Genomic DNA, 25,917 nt, shown 5'->3' on the forward strand with positions numbered 1-25,917 from the left:
CATAAAATTACCATTTTCAGTCTCAACCTCATTATGATTTTGGAGACACTCAGGAATCAAAAGCAAATGTACAGAAACAGAAGGAAAGCGAAAATCACATAAGTTCTGATTGGGAGAGTATAAAGGGAGTTGTGATAAAAATATCAGGAAGTCAAGAGATTTGAAGAAGCAGTACAGAGTCTCTTGCTGGCTTTATAGAAGCAAAGAAACCTGTTGTGAACTGCTTATGGAGGGGGTCAGGTGGCAAGAACCCGACAACTTCCCAGAGCTGAGAGCCTCCACAGGCAACATTAAGCAAGAAAACAGGAACTGTGATCTTAATCTATAAGGAACTAAATTTTGCTAACAACCAGTGAGTGTATAGGAGGACCTTAAGCCTCGGCTAATGTCATAGCCCCAACTGAAATCTTAAGCAAAGAACTCAACTAAGTTTGCTTAAACTCCTGACCCATAGAAACTATGAAATAATTTGCATTGTTTTAAGTCACTGGCTTCATGGTAACTTATTAAACAGCAATGAAAAACCACCACATTATGCTTTATAACCAAGAAAATATTACTGTTACATGTGTCTGCTTACAAATCACATCTACATTGAAAAAATTTTTTTTTCAAAATACACTGCCTTTTCTTTATAATCTAGCAATAGGCTTCCATTTTCATGAAATCTGGACACTGAATTTGTTATCAAAGCATTTTATCTCCAGGCTTTCATTTAATTAAAAATATATCTGAAAGAGAAAACTGAATTTAAAAGTGTATTTCCCTAGCTTTTTGGCATCATATTTTATTTTTGGGGGGCAGGGGGTGCTGGAGGAAGGGGCAGAGGGAAAGAGAGGATCTTAAGCAGGCTCCAGACCCAACGCAGAGCCCAACATATGGCTGAATCTCACAACCTGAGCCAAAACCAAGAGTTGGATGGTTAAAAATGACTGAGCCACCAAGGTGCCTCTGGAGTCGTATTTTAAAAACATATTATTTTAGAAAACATTTATTATATCCTATGCTTAGAAAAATAGATATACATTTAACATACTTATTTATCTTTACAGTATTTACGATGATAACTAAAATATATCATATTAAGGAATACATCATATTGTGAGAGCATATTGACTCATTGTGTGAACCTTTTCATATGATATATAATATATGGAGAAAGAAGAGATAGACGATTCACAGTCAAAACTTCATATAAGATTATATAATATAAATTCTCCAACATAACTGTTTTCATAGCTAAATCTGTCATCTAGTAAAGGTGGGGGAAAGAGTTTGGTGATATCATCCATCATACAATTAGAGGGCAAAATAAGCTACCTTTTAGTATTTTCAGAATGTAACAATTCAAATTTTATACTGTGCTTCTGTCAAACAGGAAATTTGTAACTAAAATTTTTAATACCCACAACAGAGGTTTGTATTGTTAGTTGCTTTATTAACCTTTGTTTTGTAGAATTCCAAATAAAGTTTGGTCTTTTAAAAAGAAATCTACCTTAAGTTAGCCTACCTTCCACACTCAATGTCCCCATTTTAGACTCCAGGAAATCAAATAATGTGCTTGGTGCTGATGGCCTTGCATTTCCCAGTTCCTCTTCTTCTTCAGATCTTATTCTCCCCCTTCCCTTTCCTTTGCCTTAAGAAGTAAATAAGATATATTTATTGTGCATGCAAAAACAAAAGGAAAAAACACACTAAAATATAATCATCAGTCACCTTAAGTTTGATTTTATATTTCTTTTCATATTTTCTGTATATTCTATATCTTTTAAATAAAAAAGTTTTTAAACGATAATATACGTATTTTAAAGATTTTATTTATTTATTTTTTTGTCAGAGAGAGAGAGAGAGAAGGAGGACAAGCAGGAGGAACAAGCAGGTTCCATGCTGAGCAAGGCCCAGTGTGGGACTTGATCCTAGGACGCTGGGATCATGACCCAAGCCAAAGGCAGATGCTCAAACGACTGAGCCACCCAAGCATTCCTTTAAATGATTATATTAACTAACACCTTTAGTCCTCTAAATGATCTATGTGGAAATTTGAATTTGTTCATGTTCTCCTATCTTCTAGGAGAAAAAAATTATTTTTATAAAAATTTTTTTTAAATGCTTATCCTTTAAAAGAATATAGGATTAAGGCTGAAATGACTAAAGAATAACACTAAGTAAAAGTTATGCACTTGTTGGGGCGCCTGGGTGGCTCACTTGGTTGGACAACTGCCTTCGGCTCAGGTCATGATCCCAGAGTCCTGGGATCGAGTCCCGCATCGGGCTCCCAGCTCCACGGGGAGTCTGCTTCTCTCTCTGACCTTCTCCTCGCTCATGTTCTCTCTCACTGTCTCTCTCTCAAATAAATAAATAAAATCTTAAAAAAAAAAAGTTATGCACTTGTTAATTTTAAAAAGTTGACAGACTAGTCATTTATGTAAGGGGCATAGTTCTAGAAATTATGAATAGATCTACTCACTTCATATCCTATTTTCTCTACTGCTTATCACAACCCTGTTAAATATTATCAGACCTACTGTACACAAAGATGAAGATAAACAGAGTACGTTAAACAAGTCTCCGTGGTTCTAAAATTGGTGCTCTTCCACTTACCACAAATAGAAATGAATTTATAACTCCCACTCCCCCATGAGAAACCCCAGCCAAAAAAGCAACCAATATTATCTGGCACATTGCTTAATGAATTCTACCTCTCAGAGGTGGTCCTGAAACAGGTTTGTGTTTATTGCTGTTAAGAAGTACATTCAGTGCTGCTTCTAAGTTGTTGTCATTATCCATAAGAGCTTGCCTCGATGCTTCTTTACTGAAGCCCATTTCTGTTATGTGTTTCAGAGCCTTCTCATCAACCTATAAGAAGTTAAAAGCAAAGCTGTGGGCTGATGGCCATAAATAAACAAGGTATAAGTTTTTAACCATACACTGTTTTTTAACTAAAAATTACATCTCCTGCTTATGGAAAAATGTCATACTAATACATCACTCACTTGCTGCTTTTTCATATCAACAGTTAAGAAAAAATCTATATGATATGTGGGGTTGTGCCTCTAGTACTCTTTGACTTCACAACTACCATAACAAATGCAAGAAAGAAGGAACAGAAGAACATATACATGCAAAAGAATTTGGTACTTAGTCATTAGAATAATGTACTAAGTACCAAAGATACTAGAAATGTACTAGAATAATGTACTAAATTTGAATGTACATAAATTTACATTCAAATTTACATTGGTATTTCAAATTGCCCTTTTGATGGTCTCCTTCAGTTTTGAATAATAACTTTGTTGGATAATAGTTCTTGGTTAACAGGTTCCCAACCCCCCTTTCAGTACTTTCAAGATATCACCCCACTTCTTGCTTCATAGTTTCTGATCAGATATTGGTAATATATCTTATTCAGGATCCATTGAATTTTATGAATTGCTCCCTCTCACAGCTTTCAAGATTTCTCTGTCTTTAACTTTCAGCAACTTGATTATAATGTGTCTTGGTATATCTCTCTCCCTAAGTTTATCCTATTGGAGTTCACTGAACTTCTTGGATTTGTAGGTTCATAATTTCACTGAATTGGGAAATTGGGACCATTATTTCTTCGGATAGTCTTTCTGTTCCTCTGTCTCTTCTCCTATTGGGATTCCCATACATAATGTATACGTTGGTACATTTGATGATACCCCGAAAGTCCCTTAGCCTCTATTTTTCGTCACTCTTCTCTCTTTCTGCATCTTAGACCTAATAAATTTCAATACCCTATATTAAAGTTCACCGATTCTTTCCCCTACCTGTTCCAGTCTGATGTTGAATCTGCTAATTAGATTTTTTATTTCAGCTACTATACTTTTCTGCTTCAGTAATCCTATTTGGTTTCCTTTTATAATTTCTCTTTTTTTTCTTATTATATTCAGTTAGCCAACATATAGTACAGGATTAGTTTTTGGTGTAGTGTTCAATGGTTCATTAGTTGCATATAACAACAAGTGCTCAGGTTCCCTACTTGTTCATATACTATTTTCTTGATTTCTTTTAGTTTTTTGTCAATGGTTCCCTTCAGACCTTCGAGCATACTTAAAATAGTTTATTTAAAGTTTTTGTTTAGTAGGTCCAATGTCTGGGCTTCTTCAGGGATGATTTCTATCATTTCTTTTTTTCCTATGAATGGGTCATAGTTTGCTCATTTTTGATATGCTTTGTAATTTTTTGTTGTTGAGAACTGGACATTTTGAATACTGTGTAATGGCAATAATTTGGGAAATTGGATTCTCCCTCTTCTTCAGAAACTGCTACTGCTAATAGATGAAAGCTGCCATGTGAGTTTGTTTGGTGACTTTTCCAGTCTTTCTTTGCAAGGATTATATTCCTTGAAGTCTATTTTCCATTATCGCCATGGTCAGCCAGTAACCAGCCTCTTTATTCATCACTCATTATTCCGGATGCTCAAGGGTCTGACTACCAGGCTCCAGAGTTTTCAAATAGTTGTTTCAAAGAGTACTTGTCAGCTCAACAGTTGTTTGGGTGGTGGGGCCAATTCCTGGAGCTCTCTACTCCACCATCTTTGTGATGTCACTCTCTTTATGTATTTAATCCTTACCACAACCCCAAACTGCTGGTCTCTGATGTTCTATGTATGGCAAGACATCCCCTAAAGAAGTATTCTCAATTTACTGAAGTTTGAAGGCCTCTTTAGTCAGAAACCATAATTTTTTCAGCTCACTCTATCTACTCTAACCTACATATGTTCAAGGGAGAGACAGCTTGGCCCACATTTATAAACCCATTGTCCTTGGCCAATGACTGATTTAGAAGCAGACATGTGACCTAGCTCTAGTCAAAAAGACATAAATGGAATTTTCTGGAGGTTTCAGAAAATATTTTCTTATCTGATAAAATAGACCCATACACTATCTTTCCTGCCTTTGAACTTTTTGTGTGAAGTTTTAATACACAGAGAATCCTGTAACTCTGAGAAGAAAGCCAAAAAATCACAGAGATGCCCACCAGAGCTTCAACATTGTTATACGGCTGAATTTATCAAACTTTATAATCATCTACTTCTGAATTTCTAGTTATATGAAATAATAAATCCCTATTATTTAAGCCAGTCTTAGTATTCTGTGCCCTACAGATAAAAATCACCTAAAGTCATTTAACTTCTGAAGGCAGAGAAAAAAATGAATTCTTTTTTTTTTTTTTAAGATTTTATTTATTTATTTATTTGTCAGAGAGAGAGAGAGCAAGAGCGAGCACAGGCAGAGTGGCAGGCAGAGTCAGAGGGAGAAGCAGGCTCCCTGCGGAGCAAGGAGCCCGATGTGGGACTCGATCCCAGGACGCTGGGATCATGACCTGAGCCGAAGGCAGCTGCTTAACCAACTGAGCCACCCAGGCGTCCCACAAAATGAATTCTTGTCAGTTCCCTTATATCTGAGGACACTGCAGCATACCAGAAGTAACACTGATGTCTACCATTTATCTAAAAAATCCAGGTATATTTTGCAAATGAGACCATAATATACATGAACTTGTTCTAATACATTTTTCCCACAGAGTGAAGCAAAGCAAAACAAAATTACTTCAGACAAAATGTGAGAAAGATGTGGGGAAGGGAAGTGATGAACCTGGTGCATCATCTTAGAGACTATAATCTCTATTAAATGTCCTCTATTTAATTTGATGGCTTTTTATCAATCCATTCTAAAAGGTGTTATTTGGACATTAGAAATTTAAGTAAAATGGAGGTTTTAAGTAAATTATCTTTCAATTAATCCAAATTTTCTATAGATTAACTATAATCCTTAATGAAAACCTTCTTAGAATTGTGAAATCTATTCACAATACACTGAACAAAGCCAGTGGTAGTTATGAGAGAGCACAGAAAAATCATCAAGGCAAGGAAGAACACATTAATTTTGTGGTTGATTCTTTAGCCTTACCAGTTCTCTATAAACACCTTCATGTTTCCCCTCAGATTTGGTTGACTTTTCTTTTTGTAAAATTTCCCTATTTCGGTTACCAGCAGCACTCATGTTGAGATTACTTCGAGCACCACCACCACCTCCTCCAAATGTCTTGGTCTTGTGATAGGAGAAAAACAAAAGAGATGTAAGTAAATAACATTTAAAAATAGCTCTAAAGACTAATCTACAACGAAAAACACCTAGTAAAACTGAAGCACCTAAAAGCTTCTTGATTATGTTTTACATGAAAAAAAACAAAATGTTAACTAATTCTTTTAAAACAAATACCTACTAGCCATAATCTCTTCTTTCTACAAGTCCAGATGAAGCAATTAAAAAATTACATTAACTGAAATCTTTAAGTCTTCTAGGCAAGTCATCAGAATAAACTTTAGACAACAATATAGAAGAAAATAAAATAGTTCCAGCATAATGGAGATAAGTTATTAAAATAATTCTAGGGTATAATACTTTACTGATATCATGAGACTTGGGTTGTATAGCAAGTCTATCTTTAGCAAGGCACTAAATATGTCTAGGAATCAGCTACATTATGTCTGTAATCCAGTAATATGGTTATATAATCTTTTTTTAAAAAGATTTTATTTATTTGAGACAGAGCACATGTGCATGAGTAGGGGAGGAGCAGAGGGACAAGCAGACTCCCCACTGAGTGGGGAGCTCATAGTGGCCCTCAATTCCAGGATCCTGAGATCATGACCTGAGCTGGAGTCAGATACTTAAACCACTGACTCCTTGACCCAGGTGACCCTGATTGTATGATCTTAAAAAGGAAACAAATAATATGAATTTTAATACTAGATTAAAACTCTCATTACTGACTTTATTACTTACATTATATAATATGCCATCTTACCAACTATGTATAAAAACTTTAAAGTCCATTATTTCTTATTTTGCCGATTTGCTTGAATAATTATGTTTAATCACCTCTGAAAATCAGCTTTGATCTCATTTTTATTAAAACTATAGTGAAAAAACTAGAATGTAAAGAACATGAGTTTGGAAAGATACAAAATCATGACTGAAAAGCAACCCATAAGCTGTTACTTGTACAGTATCAAATTAAACATCTGGTTATATGATATCTTTATAGTTCTAAGAGATCTAATAAAAGAGGAAGAAGTGAACAGTTGCTTTTTATTAGTGATAATAGTAGCTTTACACATGTTTTAAAATTATGACAGTAAGAAAACATCCTAGATATACATTTACATAACACTGGGAAATTGTTTTGAATCAGATGAAAATATAAAGAAACAAAACCTGAGAAATAGAAAAATAGTGTGGGATAAGCATTAACTAGACAACATATTAAATACTGATTAGGAGTTGATACACCACAATATTTAAATTTTATTTAAACCAAAACTAAAACCACATCTTCAAAGACCATTCATTCTTTGTTTTATGCAATAGATTTGCAATGTCTAGAGGGTCATCTACTTATAAAACCATAACAAAAAAATGTGAGTTTATATAATTGTGATCTAAAGTTAACTGGACTGGGAGATGGTATAGTATAGTTAACACAGGCTTTGGAACTTGACAAGACTGGAACTAAATCTTAACTCAAACACTTCCTATCTCATGCCTTCGGGCAAGTTACTTCCACCTTCCACAAGACAGGCTTCTCATTCTTTAAACAGGGATGAGAAAACCTACCTAATTGGGACATTGTAAGAATTAAATGACACCAACACCACAAAGTGACCAATTTAGTAACTGGCGCATGGTAAATACTCACAATCCATGGCAACATTAACTGTTTTGCTTAATATATTAAAACACAGTTACCTGGGAACTCTGGACACTGATGTATTCCAAATTAAATATATTTCTGGAATTTAAATTCCATAACTCCAAAAGTATTTTTTCTTTGGGTACTAGTGAAGCAGTCCCATCTTCTGGATGCTTTTCTTTATTATTTTCTTCCCATTTTTATGGATTAAACGATAGGATAAATTTTCAGAATTGCTTTTCACTGTTTTATAACAGTTGCCACGCACTAAACATATAAATACTTAGAAACAACACAACTAAAACATTATCCATAAGGTAAATGGTGTTGTCTGAGTGACACCATCTTGTCCATACTGTACAATTTAGGGATCCGTGAAATCACTATGACCATGACACTCATGTGGGCCCTTAATGCTCCCTAGCAATCTTACTATATTTCCCTAGCTTAACTATCTTCCCCATCTACTAGACTGCTAATTTACATATTCCCCTTACTCCTCAAACCTCCAGCATCTTCTCCTCCATGGTTACTATTGACCTTGATTACTACCTCACTGAAAAAAATGAAATAATCATTACAGAACTTGCATAGATTTTCACCACATCAACCCACCCACCAATATCTGCATACTCACTTTCTCTTAGCACTGTATATTTTATCTTACTACCATCCACATGAATGTCTAGAGGAATCTGGAGGAAATGAATCCCCCAACTCTACATTATTTCTTAGACCACATCTTACATGATCTTTCAAAAGCTTTTGATGAGTTCAATACCCCCTTTCTCCATGAATCAATTTCTGAATTCTTTTGTTTTGATCCTATCTTCTTATGACAGTAAGAAAACATCCTAGATATACATTTACATAACACTTGGCTGGTTCAATCTCTTTCACACAACCTCTAGTGCTACAAGGGTTCATTTGTAGCACTCATTTGGTGATCTCATTTGGCCTCATGATTTTCAAAAGGCATCCATATATGTCTACAACTGCCAAATGTGTAACTCTTCTAAAGCTTACTTTTTCAATTATACTCTCCTGTCTCACTGCCTATGAAGCCACATGGATGTCTCACAGGTACACTTCAACATTAGCATGTTCAAAACAGAATACCAAATCTTTATCCTCAAACCCATTCTTCTATAGTCTTCTCCAATTCAAAGTAAGCAACTCTAACCTGCCAACTTCTTAGGGCAAAACACTTGGAATTATTCATGACACCTCTTCTCACGTACCACATTCAATATCTCAGAAATCGTGATAGCTCTACTTTTAAAATTCCAGGATCTGACCACTTGGCACCATCTATACAGCTGCCATCATCATTCTGGCTACCATTATTTTTCCCTCCCTGGATTACTTTAGTAATTTCCTAGTCATCTGATTCAATTTTCTCTAAAATCCACTCTGAGCCTAGCAGCCAGAATTAGCTTTTTAAAAGTTGATGTTACTACTGTACTAAAAACCCTCTAAAGGCTCTCATTTCTCTCTGAATAAAGGTCAGTGTTTTTAACATGACTTACAGAAACCTAAATAAGCTGACCTCCATTCTCACCCTTGACTTTATATTCTACCTCTGGTCCCTTTGTTCTCTCTGCTTCCACTGGCTACCTTTCTATTCCATGAACATATACTCTTGCTTTCGAACCTTTGCAAAGGCTTTTTCTTCTCATGTTACCATATAGCTAATTCTCTTACCTCCTTTAAGTCTTGGTTCAAATCTCATCATCCTGAGACCTAATCAAATTACTCTATTTAAAACTGAAATTTACAACTTACTTATTTAGCATGTTTATATCAGTGTCCTTACTAGAATGTAAACTATAAAAGATTTTAAAAGAATTTTCAATTTCTGACCACCCTATTTTATTTATTTTTTAAAAAAGATTTTATTATTTATTTGACACAGCAAGAAAGATAGTGAGCAAGAGAGCACAAGCAGGCTTAGTGGCGCACAGAGAGAGAGAGAAGGAGAAGTGGGCTCCTGGCTGAGTAAGAAACCAAACCTGATGCAGGCTCATTCCCATAACCATGGGATCATGATCTGAGCTGAAGGTAGCCACTAAACCAACTGAGCCACCCAGACCAGGTGCTCCTGACCATTGTATTTTAAAGTGCACCCTACCCTCAACTGGCACTCTCAACTTCCCAATCTACTCTATCTTTTTTCTTCCTATAGCACTTACCCAATATCTAACCTACCACTTAACTTACTTACTCAGTGCACTAATAGTCTGTCTCCTTTACTAAATATATAAGCTTAATATGGGCAGGGATCTTTTGTCTATTTTGTTCATTGATTTAACCGAAGCATTTAAAATACTCCCTAGGGGGCATCTGGGTGGCTCAGTTGGTTAAGTGTCCAACTCTTGATTTTGGCTCAGGCCATGTATGATCTCAGGGTCATGAGATTGAGCCCTTGTGTCAGGCTGGGCATGGAGTCTGCTTAAGATTCTCTCTCTCCCTCCCTCTGCCCCTCCTCATCCCTCCGTGCTCGTTCTCTTTCTCTCTCTCTCTCAAAAATACAAAATAAAATATAAAATACTTCCTAGCATATAGATTTTCAAAAGATATTTGCTGATTAAAGAATAAAGGAAAAATAAATGAAAATCATGGCTTGATCATGTGCAGTAGACACCACCAAATCCATGTGTTTAAGGAGATATCACAAAACATCTTTTCAGAACAATTACAGTGTCATATGATTTTGCTGTTCAGACATTTAAATATAAATCTGTGTGTGTGTGTGTATGTGTGTGTGCATGCAAGCATACTTACCTATATAGAAGGATATATAGATACAGGGATAATCTACTATAATGCACATAGGGTTAGTCCTAGATTTGCCAGTAACACTAAGCAAGTTTGGTTAGTTTTGAGCCAACAGCAACTCTCTCATATAGAAATTGAGAAGTTTTAAGTTTTTTCAGAAAACCAGAATTCTTTACTTATCAAATATTATGGAAAATATAATGTGATCAATTATGATTTTAAAAAAATGAAGCATATTATAGTATAACTATCTTCCAGTAAATAGCTATAACCATATCAAATAAAATTTTAGGAGGAAAGTTTGTGTGAGAAAAATGTGCAAAAGAACAACTTTCCTGTAATCATTAAGGAATTGATATATACCCAATATACTCTTCTTAAACTCCATAATTTTAATAGCTTTTTGGGAAAGAAGAAATTTATTTTATATGAACTATGCAAAATGCATTAATTTCGGAATCATTAAAAGTGATTTTTTAAAAAATGTACCTTAGAACATAGGAAATACTGAAGAATAGCAATAGTCACATCTATTGAGTGCTTTTAGTGAAGGAAAATTTGATCTGTGCCATGCAGGATTCTAAATGTTTTAAAGATTATCAATTTAATTCTAACAGGAACCTTAGGAAGTGGGTACCATTATTATCCTCTTTTCATAGATGAAGGAAAATAAGGCAGAAAAAACTAAGTAATCTAACAGCAGGATATGCTCCTGGGCTGTCTCATTCCAGAGCTTGTGCTCTCGGACTCTACAAGTGACATATGATGGAAAGACATTGCAGGAAGGGAGAAAAGGGTAGTCTGTTAGCAAGAATTGTCAAGGAGAAGGCGCTTGGGTAGCTCAGTGGATTAGGTGTCTGCCTTCAGCTCAGGTCGTGATCCTGGAGTCCTGGAGTCCTGGGATCCAGTCCTGCATCCTGAATCAGGCTCTCTGCTCAGCAGAGAGTCCGCTTCTCCCTCTCCCTTGTCAGCTCCTCCCCCCATCCCACCCCATAACTCATGCTCCCTCTCTAACCCACTCTCTCTGTCACAGGAAAAAAAAAAAAATTGTCAAGGAGATTAAGAAAAAGAATGTAGGAGCAAAATGTGTAAGCTTAAGACTCCATAAGTTACTGTGGCATTTCTATTGATAAAATATGCAAGAAGAATGTCAAAAGTTTGTTGAATTAGTTACCTTACATGAAAAGACAATAATGATTATGAGTAACCTAAATAGAACATACTGATAAGAAATAAAAGAAATTTATAATGATTTAGTTTCTTACTTCTTTGCTCTTTGCAACTTCTGCAATAGCAGCAGTCCTTTGCTTTTCAAACTCATCATTATCATTTGTAGGTTTGACAGGCATTGTAACTTGCAATGTCTTTCTTCGGTCAAGTTCTCTACTATCCACTTGGACATGAGATATGCACTTCTGATAATAATAAATAAAAACAAAACACTTCAGTATTTCCAAAAGAGATTCAAGTTTTTCATAGAAAGTAATACCTTAAAAGAACTGTGTCACTGACAACTGAGAGCTCATAAAACTGTAAGTCTTTCTCACAGATTAAAAAAAAAGGTAGAAAAGTGATTAAATTGACTTTTAAATAAATGTAACAGGTAAATAAAATGTAGAGCTACATAAATATGTGGCTATCTAAAATAGGGCACATATTTAAAATACATATTGAACCTAAGAGATTTAAGTTGCATTTGAAACAACTGAAATGTGAAACAATTATAAATTTCAAACAGTCTATACTACTGTACAAGAAGAGATAAGGTCGGTTTTTTATTAAGAGTTTGATTTCTATATTATGCCATAATATGCATATGAGGATTATTTTAAGTAGTATGATTATTTTAAATATAAAGAGCTGTCTCTAAACTTATAAACCAAAAACTAAAAATGTACCTGTTCTCTCAATCAGGTTACAAAGTTTTTGATTCCTAGTTTCATAAGATAAATTAAGAAAGCTATCACTGCCTAAAAGTAAGCCCTGAGTTCTGCTCTCCCTTCTAATCCTTGCAGTAAAAATCCTATAAAATGAACCTTGTCTCAATTTAATAATAAAAAGGAAAACATGCTCTCAAACAAATATTTTAAACAATATAGATTTTCAGCAATATAAATATATCCTGTTGATACCAGAACACATCCAGCATTATCTATCTTTAACCCATGTACAAGGCTAAGATAAACTGAATAATATTTTTTCAGAATGGACTTAATAAAAAATAATATGATCAAAACCATCACTTATATTTCCTAATTTAAAAAACTAAAAAATACTCTTCATAATCTTAAAAATATATTATAAGTCTCTCTCAGCAATTCATGAAAGAAATATTATCACCAAAATGTTTAAGAGGAAAGCAAATTCTTGCAAACATGTATTTATTAGATTCAAATGCCAATTATTAGACTGTTTATGCTCTGTTTCCATTCTGAAGGTTTACTACATTGGTAGAAGAGAGAACAGCATCAACATGGGTCAGACTACAGGGCATCATGCCTCCTTTCATTTTGACAATACCTGGCTCCAAAGCATGGTAAAATTGGCATATTTTTAAAGTATTTTAAAAATAGTCATGATGCATGAATGACTTTAATTTTGAGGTGACCCTACAAAAATATTTTTGGAAGAGGATGCCAGTCAACTGACTGTACCCATTTATCTGCTGATCAGCCAGATGTTTTTTTCACAACAAACCAAACCAAACCAAACCAAAACTGTTATATGTAGCTCTGTTTCCTACCTGTTGTGTCCCCAACTCATCTTCACTCTGAGCTAGCACTCTCGAAGAAAAATAAAGAGCAAATGCAAGGCAGATTACTAACAGCTAAATGCTGGTGCCATCATGAAGTAAAGAAAGAGCTGCCACAGGTATTATTCTCACACTCAGCAGGGATAAAGTAGGGAAAGGCTGCAGGAGACTGTTGTGAATACAATTTGACGCTGAGTACAATCAGGATGACCCAAGATACCCGCCAGCGAAGGTGTTACTTCAATGTAACATTTTGCAGAAGCTGGGTTGAAAAATAGGAAGTTGCACACTTTTAGCATTTATGAGAGAAGGATCAGGGCTGCTGTTGTTAAAAAAATAAGCACCAAATAGAAATGATATTAAGTTCTCGCCTGAGATGGGTATTTGGATCAAGGCAGAAGAACAGAATCCAGGGAAGGACAGCTGGGACAGCAGGCCCCACTGAGTGCAATGAGGCCCTTCCTTGCCTCTGCGTTCTCACGTTTATGTCTCATCCTTCTGTTGACACTTTCATTTTCTCTCTCTTCTGTGTTTCCATGACAAAGTGGGAAATTACAGCATACATTTGTCCTCTTACTTTTGAATTTCTTCTCTCTTTCTCTCTCTCAAAAAAAAAAAAAAGGCTGCCCCATCCTATCTTAATTAGTTCTAAGTTGGTGCTCTTCAGGTGTGCCTCTTAATTGTTTCAATCTTTGGGTTAACAAGCTCTTGGGAAAAGAATCTACACCAATAATTTAATTAAGAAACTCCACAATTATTAAATTTCTGTATTTAATATATTTCCACATAACTCCCATGACCTCTAAATGAATAGTTCAGCATAAAACTAAACAAGTTTCAATACAAATGAAAAACAATTTTTTGCTGATTAAAATTCATCTGCCAACATTAAAGTCATTACCTGTCCAAAAGGCACAAAAGGAGGTGGTCCACCTTCAGTTCCAATATTACTTCTATTGTGTTTTGACAAGCTCTGTGAGAAAAGTGAGTCACAAAAGAGAAATTATACCATTTACAATGTACCAGGAATCCACTTACTTTAGTAGATTATACAGAACAGGAAAAAAAAGCCTTCTATAAATTATTTCAAACTACATAAAATATTTTATGTAATTAGACAATAACTACACAAACATTCTCCTCTCACCTCCCCATACTAAACTACACATTCAAATACAATTTTCAGAAGCACCTATTAACCTGCTCCCATAAAAGGAAAACTTAACTAGTTAAAAAGAACAAAACAAAACAAAACCCTCCTCAACAAGGGGTAAATTCAAGACAATAAACATTGGTAATAATAATTTTATTTTAAAGCATATTAAAACTATAGTATGACAGACAAACATTACCTGGAAATGATCTTCAAAATAAATTTTTAGACATAAAAACTATTAGCAAACAACATACTTGTGATAGTGTGATTAATATATATATATATATATATATATATATTTGGTCCTCCTCCCCAGTTCCTGGAACAGAGCTCTAAAACTCTTTGAGTTTCCTGAGTGATAGGGGTGAGAGAAGCATTTTCTGTCACTCATAATAAGCTTCTTTGAGGATACCAGAGTTTATGCTAACAAGGCAACTATTGATGGGTCCCCCCAGTAGCTCCAGGATGGGGGCTGGTTGCTAGAGGTACCAATAATATGATTAGAAGGTAGAAGACAAACAAGATGGGACTGGGAGGGAGACAAACCATAAGAGACTCCTAATCTCACAAAACAAACTGAGGGTTGCGGGGGCCGGGGGATATGGAGAGGGTGGTGGGGTTATGGTCATTGGGGAGAGAGTATATGCTATGGTGAGTGCTGTGAAGTGTGTAAACCTGGCAATTCACAGACCTGTACCCCTGGGGTTAATAATATATTATATGTTTATAAAAAAAAAACTTAAAACACACACACACACACGCACACACACACACAACAACAAAGAAGGTAAAAGACCTTCTTAGAGTAATTTAAATTAGAAGAACTAATCACCAATGTCCAGTGGTTTAGTCAATTATGCCTATATAATGTGTCTCCTCTGAAACCCTATACAATGAGGTTCAGAGAGTTTCCAGGATGGTGAACATATCCATGTGCTGGGAGGGTAGAACACACCCAATTCTAGAAGGACAGAAACTCCTGAGCTGGGGACCCTTCTAGACCTTGTACTTCTTCATCTGGCTGTTCATTTGTATCTTTTGTTAATATCCTTTATCATAAGCCTGTAATAGTAAGTAAAGCGTTTCCCTGAATTCTGTGGGCCATTCTAGCAAATTATCAAAACTGAGCAGGGAGTCATGAGTATCCCCAATTTGTAACCACACAGGACTGAAGTGCGGGCAACCTGGGGAGCCACTATTTGCAACTGGCATCTGAAGTGGTGTACAAATCTTGTGAGATTGATTCCTTAAGCTGTGGGGTCTGTACTAACTCCGCGTAGTGTCAAAATTGAATTAAATTTTAGGATATCCATGTGGTGTCTATAGAGAAGTGGAGAATTGGTTGGTGTGGAAAGTACATACAGTTGGTGTCAAAGTGTGATTAGCAACAGTTCTTAGGGATACTTACGATAAAAGTGATTTCTAATTATTTAAAGAGATCATATTATTATAGTTTCTGATATGGAGGTTACTTTAAATTATGGTAAAATTCCCTCAATAAAGTCTTGTTTTTCAAATCAATTTATACTTTGAAGAAGTAATCAGTCCACTGTTCTTTAATAAAAATAAGCTTCCAACCCCCACCAATTTCAGTTTCCTTATCTCCTTCTTGCATTTAAAACTACAGAGATAACAGTGCATTATAAAAATGGGGAAAAAAGATCCTCCTAGTAAAACAATTTCTCACATCATAAAATCTTTTGAAAACATCACAAGGAATCATCTGAAGGACTCCTTTCAGTCAATTCCTCTTATCTGTTTTATTTTTGAGGTGTTAACAAATGTCTGTTAAACACTAGTTGTCATTTAATACGTCTTTTCAACTTTAAATTTTTTTGTGCACCTTTAATTATTATCATTAGAAATTGCTATGTTTAAAATATGCTGTTAAATAGTGGATGGAAAGAAATTTAAAAAAAATCAACATGTGCACTTTTCAAACATGTTCTAGAGTTCCCCAATTATATAAAGAATGCTATGCATTTTAGGTAATTTATATAACGAATACTAAGACTAGGGGTGCCTGACTTGCTCAGTTGGTTAAGTGTCCAACTTAGGAGATGGTCCAACTTATAAGACAGAGCACCACATTGGGCTCCGTGTTCAGTGGGGAGTCTGCTTGAGTGTCTCTCTCTGCCACTCCCCCATTCACGCTTTTTCTCTCTCTCTCTCAAATAAATAAATAAATCTTTGAAAAAAGAATGCTAAGAGTAAAGGCAGTAATAATATTCAGTTGATTAAGCAGAGTACTTTGAACAGTATAGGAATTTCATATTTCTTTACAAGCTATACTTAAGATTTTAAACTACTTTTAAAAAACAGCAAATGCATACAATTATCTAGAGTCCTTTTCTCAGCTTCAGTTTAGATATAAGAATAGGATTTTTCAAACATCAATCATTTCAATTTATACTATAATTTCCTCAAAAAGCTCACATAAGCTGCTAATAATGCCATCTCTCACTATACATTATATAATTCAAACATGGGATTTCTACTTCTCATTCTGACAAATGCACAAAAGTCAGACTTCATCTCCTTCTATAAACAAGTAGGAATCTGGACAAGATGTAAGAAACAACTATTTTAAGGCATAGGACAATAACTATTGCAGGACTATAATCCCTGAAAGAAAGAAAGAAAGAAAAAAAGATGAGTTCAGCATTTCTGCTCAGAAATATGATGCAGATAGAGAGCACAGAGAGCAACACTGAGAAAATGAATTTCATAACACAGGCAGGCTGATGCAACTTGAAGTGGTAGGGCAGAGTTTTGTAAAAGAGGAACCTGCAGAGAAAAGAGGCTCCAGAAACCAACATATGAATGCCCCGAAGTCATTACTGAGAACCAGAATGAATGAAAAACAAGAGCAAGTTGTAAGTTTGCATTTATAATAGCATCAAAAATACTTAGGGATAAACTTAAGAAACTGAAAACTATAAAAAATGCTGAAAGAAATTAAAGATGATTACAGTAAATGTAAAGATATCTTGTGGTCATGGATTGAAAGAATATTGTTAAGATGTCAATATTACTCAAAGTGGTCTAGAGATTCAATGCAATCCCTATCAAAATCCCAAAAAGTTTTTTTTGCAGATATAGAAAAATTCATCCTACAATTCATATGGAATCTCAAGGGACCGTGAACAGCCATAACTATCTGAAAAAGGCCTCACACTTCTCAAGTATACAACTTACCACACATTACTATAATCAAAATAGCACTGTACTGGCATAAAGACACACATATGGAATAAAAGAATAAGGAACCCAGCATAAACCCCTGCTTGCATATATGGTCAAATGATTTCTGATGAGGGTGGACAAGACCATTCATTGGGAGGAGAGAAATGATACTGGTAAAATGGGTATCCACATGCAAAACAATGAAATTGGGCCCTTAACTTGTGTCATATAAAACATTAATTTAAAATGGATCGAATACTAAATTCAAATCCATAAAAGTCTTAAAAAAAAACAGAGAAGTGAAGTTTCAGGACCCTGGATTTAGCAATGATTTCTTAGATGTGACACCAAAAGCACAGGTAACAAAAGAAAAAACCATGAAATTAAACTTCATGAAAATTAAAAACTTAAAAAAAAAATTAAAAACTTTTATGCATCAGAGGACACTACTGACAGAGTAAAAGGCAACCCACAAATATGAAAAAATATTTGTAAGTCATACATCTGTTAAAGAACCGATATCCAGAAAATACCAAGAATTCCTATGATAAAAAACTAAACAAACCAGTTAAAAAACAGACAAGGACTTAAATATTTCTCCAAAGAAGATAAACAAATGGCCTATGAAAGGCTACTAAATATCACTAAGAATTAAGGAAATGCAAATCAAAACTACAATGAGACTTCGCTTCACACCTATTAAGATGATTATTATAAAAATAAGATAAAATAAAAATGATTGGCAAGGATGTAGAGAAATCAGATCTCTTGTGCACTGCTGATGGGAATATAAAATGGTATAATCACTGCTGAAAACAATATGGCAGTTACTCTAAAAATTAAACACAGAATTACCCTATGACTCAGTAATTCTACTTCTGGGTTACATGTCCAAAAGAATTGAAAGCAGAAACCTAAAAAGATATTTATACAACCAAGTTCATAACAGCACTGCTCATAATTAGCCAACTATCAAACTACTACTGTGTTTGTGTGTGTGTGTGTGTGCATGCATGTGTAGTGTATGTTCTAGGGGTGAGGAAGTTTCTAGAAATATTTAACTGACTTATAGTTAGTGAAGTAGTTCTCTGGCTGGGGTTGCATAAATAATTTAAGGTACTGGTCTGACTTGAGAGCATCTTATCACATTTTTTAAAGTCTCTAATAATAAAAAAATAATTTATTAACTTGTGAATAGAGTGATATGAAATGGGTGGGATTTCTCTAGGAAATTCAAAGTTCATAAACATGGCTATTTATGTAAAAGTATCAAGCCACTTCTGAATTACTTGCTTTTGAACATTATAAACTAAACAATGCAGTTATGGAACATTATCTTATACTGCATAGTACTGCAGGCCTAAATGCAGCACATTACTATCTAAGTAATGAATCCTAAGGAATAAAAAAAATCCCTAAACTTCTTTACTATTTACTTCCCGAAAAGAGGCACTTTCAAACTATGAAAATAGAAAAGAATAATGTATCATAAAATAGCAAAAGCTTCTATTGCTAGGCCCCTTGGCTCATTCTAGGTAACAGGCAAGATTTGAGGGTAGCATAAGAACATCAATTTTATCAAAGAGTAGGTAGTTTTATGGGCTTTGTAACTTACTCATTCCACAATCATTTGTTATAATGTTTTTTGTATGTAAGGATCAGGGCTCTGCTTTAGAGATACCGGAAGTCTGAGATCTATCACCTACTAGCTCTCTAATCATAAAATACATTATTTAACAGTTCTTTAAGTCCATTTCCTAATCTATATGGACATAATATTCCCTCATAAGACTGTTAGGAGGATTACATGGTATACTGATGCAAGAGTCCAGCACAATACTACAAACTGTTCAATAAATATTCAAGGAATTGAACAAAGGCACAAACAATTCTCACCTCAAAAAGCTTGCAATCTATTAAAGAAGTTAAGTAAACATAATTTTAGTGTTAAGTAAAAAATAATATGATTCCTGATACAAATAAAATGGTCCAAGAATTTCATAAGGAGAAACTATTTCACTTGGTAAAGAAGCAAGCATTTGACCAGGGTATAAAAGTGTGGGAACAATTTGGCCATGCAGGGATCAGGAGAAAGAAGACAACAGAAATAATATAAATGTGGGGAAAGCTTTTCCCCCCAAAAGTATAACTGAGGAAAGCATAGAGAATCAAAGAAAGAGTAAGTAGTTCCATTTGGCTAGAACAAAATCCATGTAAAATAATTTAGAAAGTTAAAAAGGAAAACTGGAACCAGGGCTATGTTGTAAATGGCCTTGAATGCCAAATTAAGGCATTTGAAATAAAAGCAGGGTATGCTGTGTTCTGAGTGATGCTGAAGGAAGATAATCGTGAAGAAATAAATACAATAAATTAGAAGATGGTGAAAGGGTATATGGAGAGACCAGCAAAAAGGCTACTGCAATAGTTCAGGCGAGAGATGCAAAAAACTTAATCGAGTTGTGAATATTTTTAAAAATTTAAAAAATAGGCTAAACAAACAAACAAACTATAGCAACAGCAATGGACCTGGAGAGCAAAGGAACAATTTAAGGTCTGACTGTGGTGGATCTACAGAATTGATTACGGGAAGCAAACCAGAGACAAAAATCACTAGATAACCTAGATGACTAGGAGAACGAAGATATCACCAATATAAATGGGGAAAACACCAATTAACATGCCTAGGAAGACAAGATAATAATGATCTCTCCTTTAATGTGAAAATCTATACATACAACTTGCTTTCAGTTGTATATATGTGTGATTGTATGTTAAGAATTAAGACAAATACACATTATATACATGTATATTCACAAATACTGGGGTTTTTTTGCAGAATTATACACAGATACATTATACATAGTTTATAAATGGTATCTTGGGAGTTTTGAAAACTTGTCAGTAAAGAATTACTTTTTAAAATATGTAATAAAATGTCGTAAATACTGAAAGATGACATCTGCTCAAGACAAAGAATATACTTAGATAAAGGTAGATAGTTTTCTGTAAAGATTACTGTCTTCCATTTGATTCAACTCTGACACAAGAGACTAGTTTACTGTTCATTATGAGACAATCTCCTTAAAGCACAGAATGCAATTTTAAAAAGTGAAGTTTTTTTAAAAGTTCAAGCCATTTTTCTTAGTTTACACTTACTCTCTGTAACTCCCATTTCTCAATAAGGTGTTCTACTTCACCACCAAGAACTGTAGTGTTAGAGTCATTCAAGAGCAGGAATCCATTTTTTATATCCACAATGCCTGAGAGCTTCACTTTAGTTCCAGGTGGTGTATTCAGGCTAAAGAAAGGAGGAAAAAAAAAAAAAAAGAGTTTAAACACACTGAAGCTCCTTCCCCAAACTCAAACTTTGTCCTGAATCTGGTCAAGCTCTTCAAAACACACTCATACAAACACTTTTTTTTTTTTTAGGAGACACTGGCTATACAGTGCAAATAGATTATGTATAGGTAAGAGGTCAGAAGACCAGGTCCAAGGCTGTCACTTTTTACCTTACTGACAAATGAACTTCAGTTTCCCCATTAAAAACAAAACAAAACAAAACAACAACAACAACAAAACCCACAATGTGGACAATAAAAATCACACCTCAGAAATTTGTAAATAAGAGTTATGAAAATACCTTCTCATGTTGTACACAGCATACTGTACAAAGAAAAGATCTGTCATTTTTCCCTCTGAGCTTTGACAATGCATTGCAAAGATATACTATGTACAAAATTAAGTTTCAGTACACAAAAAGATATCTGACTAGTAATGATTCTAGAAATTGTACATCTTTATGAGCTACCATAATGCATATAAACAATGCTCTTTTTTGTTAACCATCTAGTTAAAGATCAAATGAGTTGTTTAATTTAGTTTTATCTTAAAAGAACTTGTCTGTAATAGGCTAAATATTATTAGACTTAAGGCAAACAGTACACTGTGATCCGTTTTACAAAAACCAGAGAGGAAATGTTTATACCCCTACCAACTGTCTGTTAGAAGAAATAGTGGAAGGAACCATTTCATTACTGAGATTTATCCTAAAATAAAAGCACAGATACTGAGTCCCACTCCATTTCTTTGCATATGCGGCAAGGGATAAAGTACTCTCAACAGGAGTAAAGACCATTCTTGAATACGTAGAACAAATTTAGAAAATAAGTCTGAAATGGTTTCACGTTGTCCACATTTTTAAAGCTCAGGATATTCACCATGTGCTGATATATGCAACAGCAAAATCAGTAGAAAGCATCAATATCATCGGTCTATTTAAAAAAAAAATAGATGGTTTTAAAACAGTTATTAATAAGAAGAAATAGAATCCACCTGTTTTTAAAGCTTCAAAGATCTCATAGAAAGCAAGACATTATCTGGTAAAAACTATTCTGAGGATCTCAAGTTTTGTCATCACATGTAATTCATGGAACAAATGGTCATGAACAGCCATGCCTAACCTAACCCTTAAGTGGGGAGCTCTGTGGTGGTAAATAACTAAGGACAATATTTATCAGACTTCAGTATCAGCAACAGTTGAATACAGTTACACTAAGTGAAGAAGTTTTTCTCAATTTAGGCAATCAGCAGATCCAGATTTTCATAACTCTGTATCAAAAAAAGTTTCAACTACAGGATGCTACACTCTTTACTTTAAAGAAACTACTCTAATTACTGAATTGTATCATTTATATAAGACTTATACTTCAAAACCATTTTTAGCCAATAATTTCCTACAAATTGATGAAGTTGAAAAATGCAATGAAAATCTAGAAACATAAATTAGCAATAAAAGAAACTACATAAGAACTTAAAAGACTGGATGCAAATTACAGGGACATTTAAGTTGTGATAATATAACTTGAAAACTAAAAGCTTATCTGAAAACAAATGATAAACTAATTTTTGTATGAAGTGACTGTACCTTTTTCAAACTCTCCTTAATAGGTTAAGAGAAAAAATTGTCAAATTATTTGAAGATGTACTTAAAATTTCATTAGGATAACTGGTAAAAACTCCCACTCACCAGATTAAATGATAGTCCTATGCCCACAAAAGGATAAATAGATGTTAAAATTTTAATATAATTTTTTAATATACATCGCTGTCAAGGCCCTAACTAACCTTATTCAGAGAGCATATTTTTATTTAATTACTATTTTTATTGGCACCCCAAAATGCCTCTACTCTCTCTTCAATGCAATTTTTAAAAAGCTATATAACAAGACAAATAAACATAAAAACAGTGAGAACTGGGTGTTTAAAAGTTGAAGTCAATCAGGAAGTAGAACAGAAGAATTGAAAAAAGCACCCCAAAGAAATGTAATGTGCACTGAAGACAACACAGTCAGTATCAGATCCTGGTATATCCTCTCTACTGAATTATTCTACTTTGCTTCTAAGCTAACCACTAACCAATTACTTCGATAAAAGTCTCCCAGATATTCACATGTAAAAACATTTCTGTAGGCTGTTGCTTTCACAGCAACAAAAGTAGCATGCTATTTGGATGATGAGTCAATGAGAAAGAGGTAGTATTTTTTTTTTCAATTGTCAAATTGCAATAAATTTAACAAAAGAAAACAGTTAACAACATAAGGGACCCTCCTTCCTGGACGATCTTGTGTCTTCACTTAGCTCAGAGAACTACAGAGCAGTAAAATCAGACAAGTCAAGTCTTGCACAGCAAGTCTTTCTGAATCATTTGTAAACTCCTTTGTAGGGGGTTTGACTGAATTTGTCAAAGGAGGAGAGGCTGTCTTTCACCACAAAAGTAGGAACCCTTCCACTCTTCAAAAAGACAACAGGGGCACCTGGGTGGCTCAGTCAGTTAAATGTCCAACTCCTGATCTCAGTTCACGTCTTGATCTCAGGGTTGTGAGTTCAAGCCCTGCACTGGGCTCCATGCTGAACGTGGAGCCTACTTAAAACAACAACAACAACAACAACAAAACCATAATGCAAAATCAATAAAACCTGCTTTGTATATAAAAACCAGCATTTCAGGGGCACCTGGGTGGCTCAGTTGTTTAAGTGACTGCCTTCAGTCCAGGTCATATCCCAGGGTCCTGGATCAAGCCCCACGTTGGGCTCCCTGCTCGCCAGGGAGTCTGCTTCTCCCTCTTCCTTTGCTTGCTGCTCTACCTGCTTGTGCTCTCTCTTTCAATAAATAAAATCTTTTTTAAAAAAACCAGTATTTTAGACAAATATGTATTTTCTAAGAAAGACACTCCCTTTACCAGAGGCAGATTCAGATTGAAGAAAGAATAAAAAGAAGGGAAATTATTGAGCATGGCTTAGAGGCCTCAACCAATCACATTTCTTCCCATATACCACCACCCCAAATCACTAAAGCTCTTCCAAATGGAACTTTTCACTCATTTGTTTTCGGGACAACATGTCTCTGCACGCACTATTCCCCCCTCACTAGTCTTGAAATACTCATATTTTAGGTCTTATTCCTGGCTCCCCCCAATAGAGTAAATTTTCTAGACTCCTAATTCTTTTTTTTATTTTCAAAAAATTTTTTAAAGATTTTATTTATTTGTCAGAGAGAGAGAGAGAGAGTAAGGGCAAGAGAATGGCAGGCAGAGGGAGAAGGAGGCTCCCTGCTGAGCAAGGAGCCTGATGCGGGACTCCATCCAGGACCCTGAGATCATGACCTGGGCTGAATGTAGACACTTAACTGACTGAGCCACCCAGGCATCCCAACTCCTAATCCTTTTAGTTGACATATTTATTATAACTGATATGCTTATGTGCCTGCATCATTAGCAGAGGAGCTATTTGGGGGCAAAAATCTAATTTTTTTTTTTTTAATTTCTGTGCCCTAGCACCAGATAAAGGGGCTAGAACACAGCAGATGCTAAACACTTTTTAAATACTCACTGAGGAGAGAAATATGGTCTAGGAGTTTACATTAAGTGAGAAAGCTCAAAGGACCTAGAGCAGCAAACATGAGCATTTAGAAACCACTACAAATGTCCAATGAAAATTCCCACCTTGGAAAATTGCTCACACTGAATGGTGAGGACACTGATGTTAAAGAAAACATTTCCCCCTTCCTTCTCATTGCTTTTCTCCATCCCAACAGGAATGCCAACTCTAAAAAGTTTCTCATAGAAACACACACATAACAGTGAAATTGGACTCCTGTCTCACAATACTCACAAAAATTAACTTGTAATGGATCAAGGACTTTAATATAAAACTTGCTACCTAAGGCTCCTAGAATAAGACACAGAGAAGCAGCTTATCAGTATTGGTCTTGGCAATGATTTTGTAGACATGACACCAAAAGTACAACAACAAAAGCAAAAATCAGTAAATGGAACTACATCAAACTCAAAAGCTTCTGCACAAAAAGAAACAAAATGAAAATAAAATGTACAGAATGGGAGATAATTTTTGCAAGCCATATATTGGATAAGGGATTAATATCCAAAATATATGAAGAACTCTGTCAACATAATAAAAAAAAAATCTGATTCAAAAATGAGAAGAACTAAGCTGACATTTTTCCAAAGAGGACAGCAAAATGACCAAAAGGCAGGTGAAAGCTACTCAACATTATTACTCATCAGGGAAATGCAAATCAAAACCACATGAGCTATCACCTTACTTCTCTTAGATTGGTTTTCATCAAGAACACAAAAGACAAGAGATACTGGCGAGGATGTGGTGAAAGGGGAACTCATACATTGTTGGTAGAAATGTAAATTGCTTCAAACACTATGATAAACAATATGCAGATTCTTCAAAAACTTAAAAATAGATCTACCATATAATCCAGCAATTCCAAAGGGTATATACCCAAAGGAAATGAAAGCAGGACTTTGACCAGAAATACATACTCTCATCTTTATTGCAACATTATTCATAATAGCCAAGATTTGGAAACAACTCGAATGAATGGATAAAAAAGATGTGGTATATATATACAATGGAATATTATTCAGCATGAGAAAGGAGAATATCTTTCCATTTGCCACAACATGAATGGACCTTAAACTATTATGCTAAGCAAGATAATTCAGACAGAGAAAGACTATATGATATCATTTATATGTGGAATCCAAATAAGTTAAATCTGTAAAAAGAATAAAATGGTGGCTACCAGGAAATGGTGGGGAGGGATAAGATTAAAGCAGTTTAAGGGTACCAATTTTTAATGAGCCACAGAGATCTAATACACAGTCTAATAAACACAGACAATATTATGCTATAATTATACAATGCGATAAATATTGTTACAATAGGGATAATATATAAGGCTATCAAAGGAAAATGCTATACGATTTAAACTTACACAATGTTACACATC

At 34.7% G+C, this 25,917-nt stretch overlaps 1 protein-coding gene across 5 annotated transcripts in view; it reads right to left on the reverse strand.

The window, feature by feature from the left end:
• TDRD3 (tudor domain containing 3) overlaps positions 1 to 25,917 on the reverse strand; it is a 164,663-nt gene that overhangs the window by 60,604 nt on the left and 78,142 nt on the right. For all 5 annotated transcript variants that reach the window (XM_045076600.1, XM_045076601.1, XM_045076599.1 and 2 more), the window contains exons 5-10: positions 20,751 to 20,892; positions 14,154 to 14,225; positions 11,766 to 11,915; positions 5,937 to 6,077; positions 2,700 to 2,856; positions 1,511 to 1,636 (exon numbers count right to left, since the gene is read on the reverse strand). In XM_045076600.1, coding sequence (XP_044932535.1) covers positions 1,511 to 1,636; positions 2,700 to 2,856; positions 5,937 to 6,077; positions 11,766 to 11,915; positions 14,154 to 14,225; positions 20,751 to 20,892 — 788 coding nt within the window. The remainder of the gene's footprint in view (positions 1 to 1,510; positions 1,637 to 2,699; positions 2,857 to 5,936; positions 6,078 to 11,765; positions 11,916 to 14,153; positions 14,226 to 20,750; positions 20,893 to 25,917) is intronic.

The sequence above is a fragment of the Mustela putorius genome, unplaced genomic scaffold, assembly GCF_011764305.1.
Source record: "Mustela putorius furo isolate JIRA1106 unplaced genomic scaffold, ASM1176430v1.1 tig00000179_pilon_pilon_pilon, whole genome shotgun sequence".
NCBI lineage: Eukaryota > Metazoa > Chordata > Mammalia > Carnivora > Mustelidae > Mustela > Mustela putorius.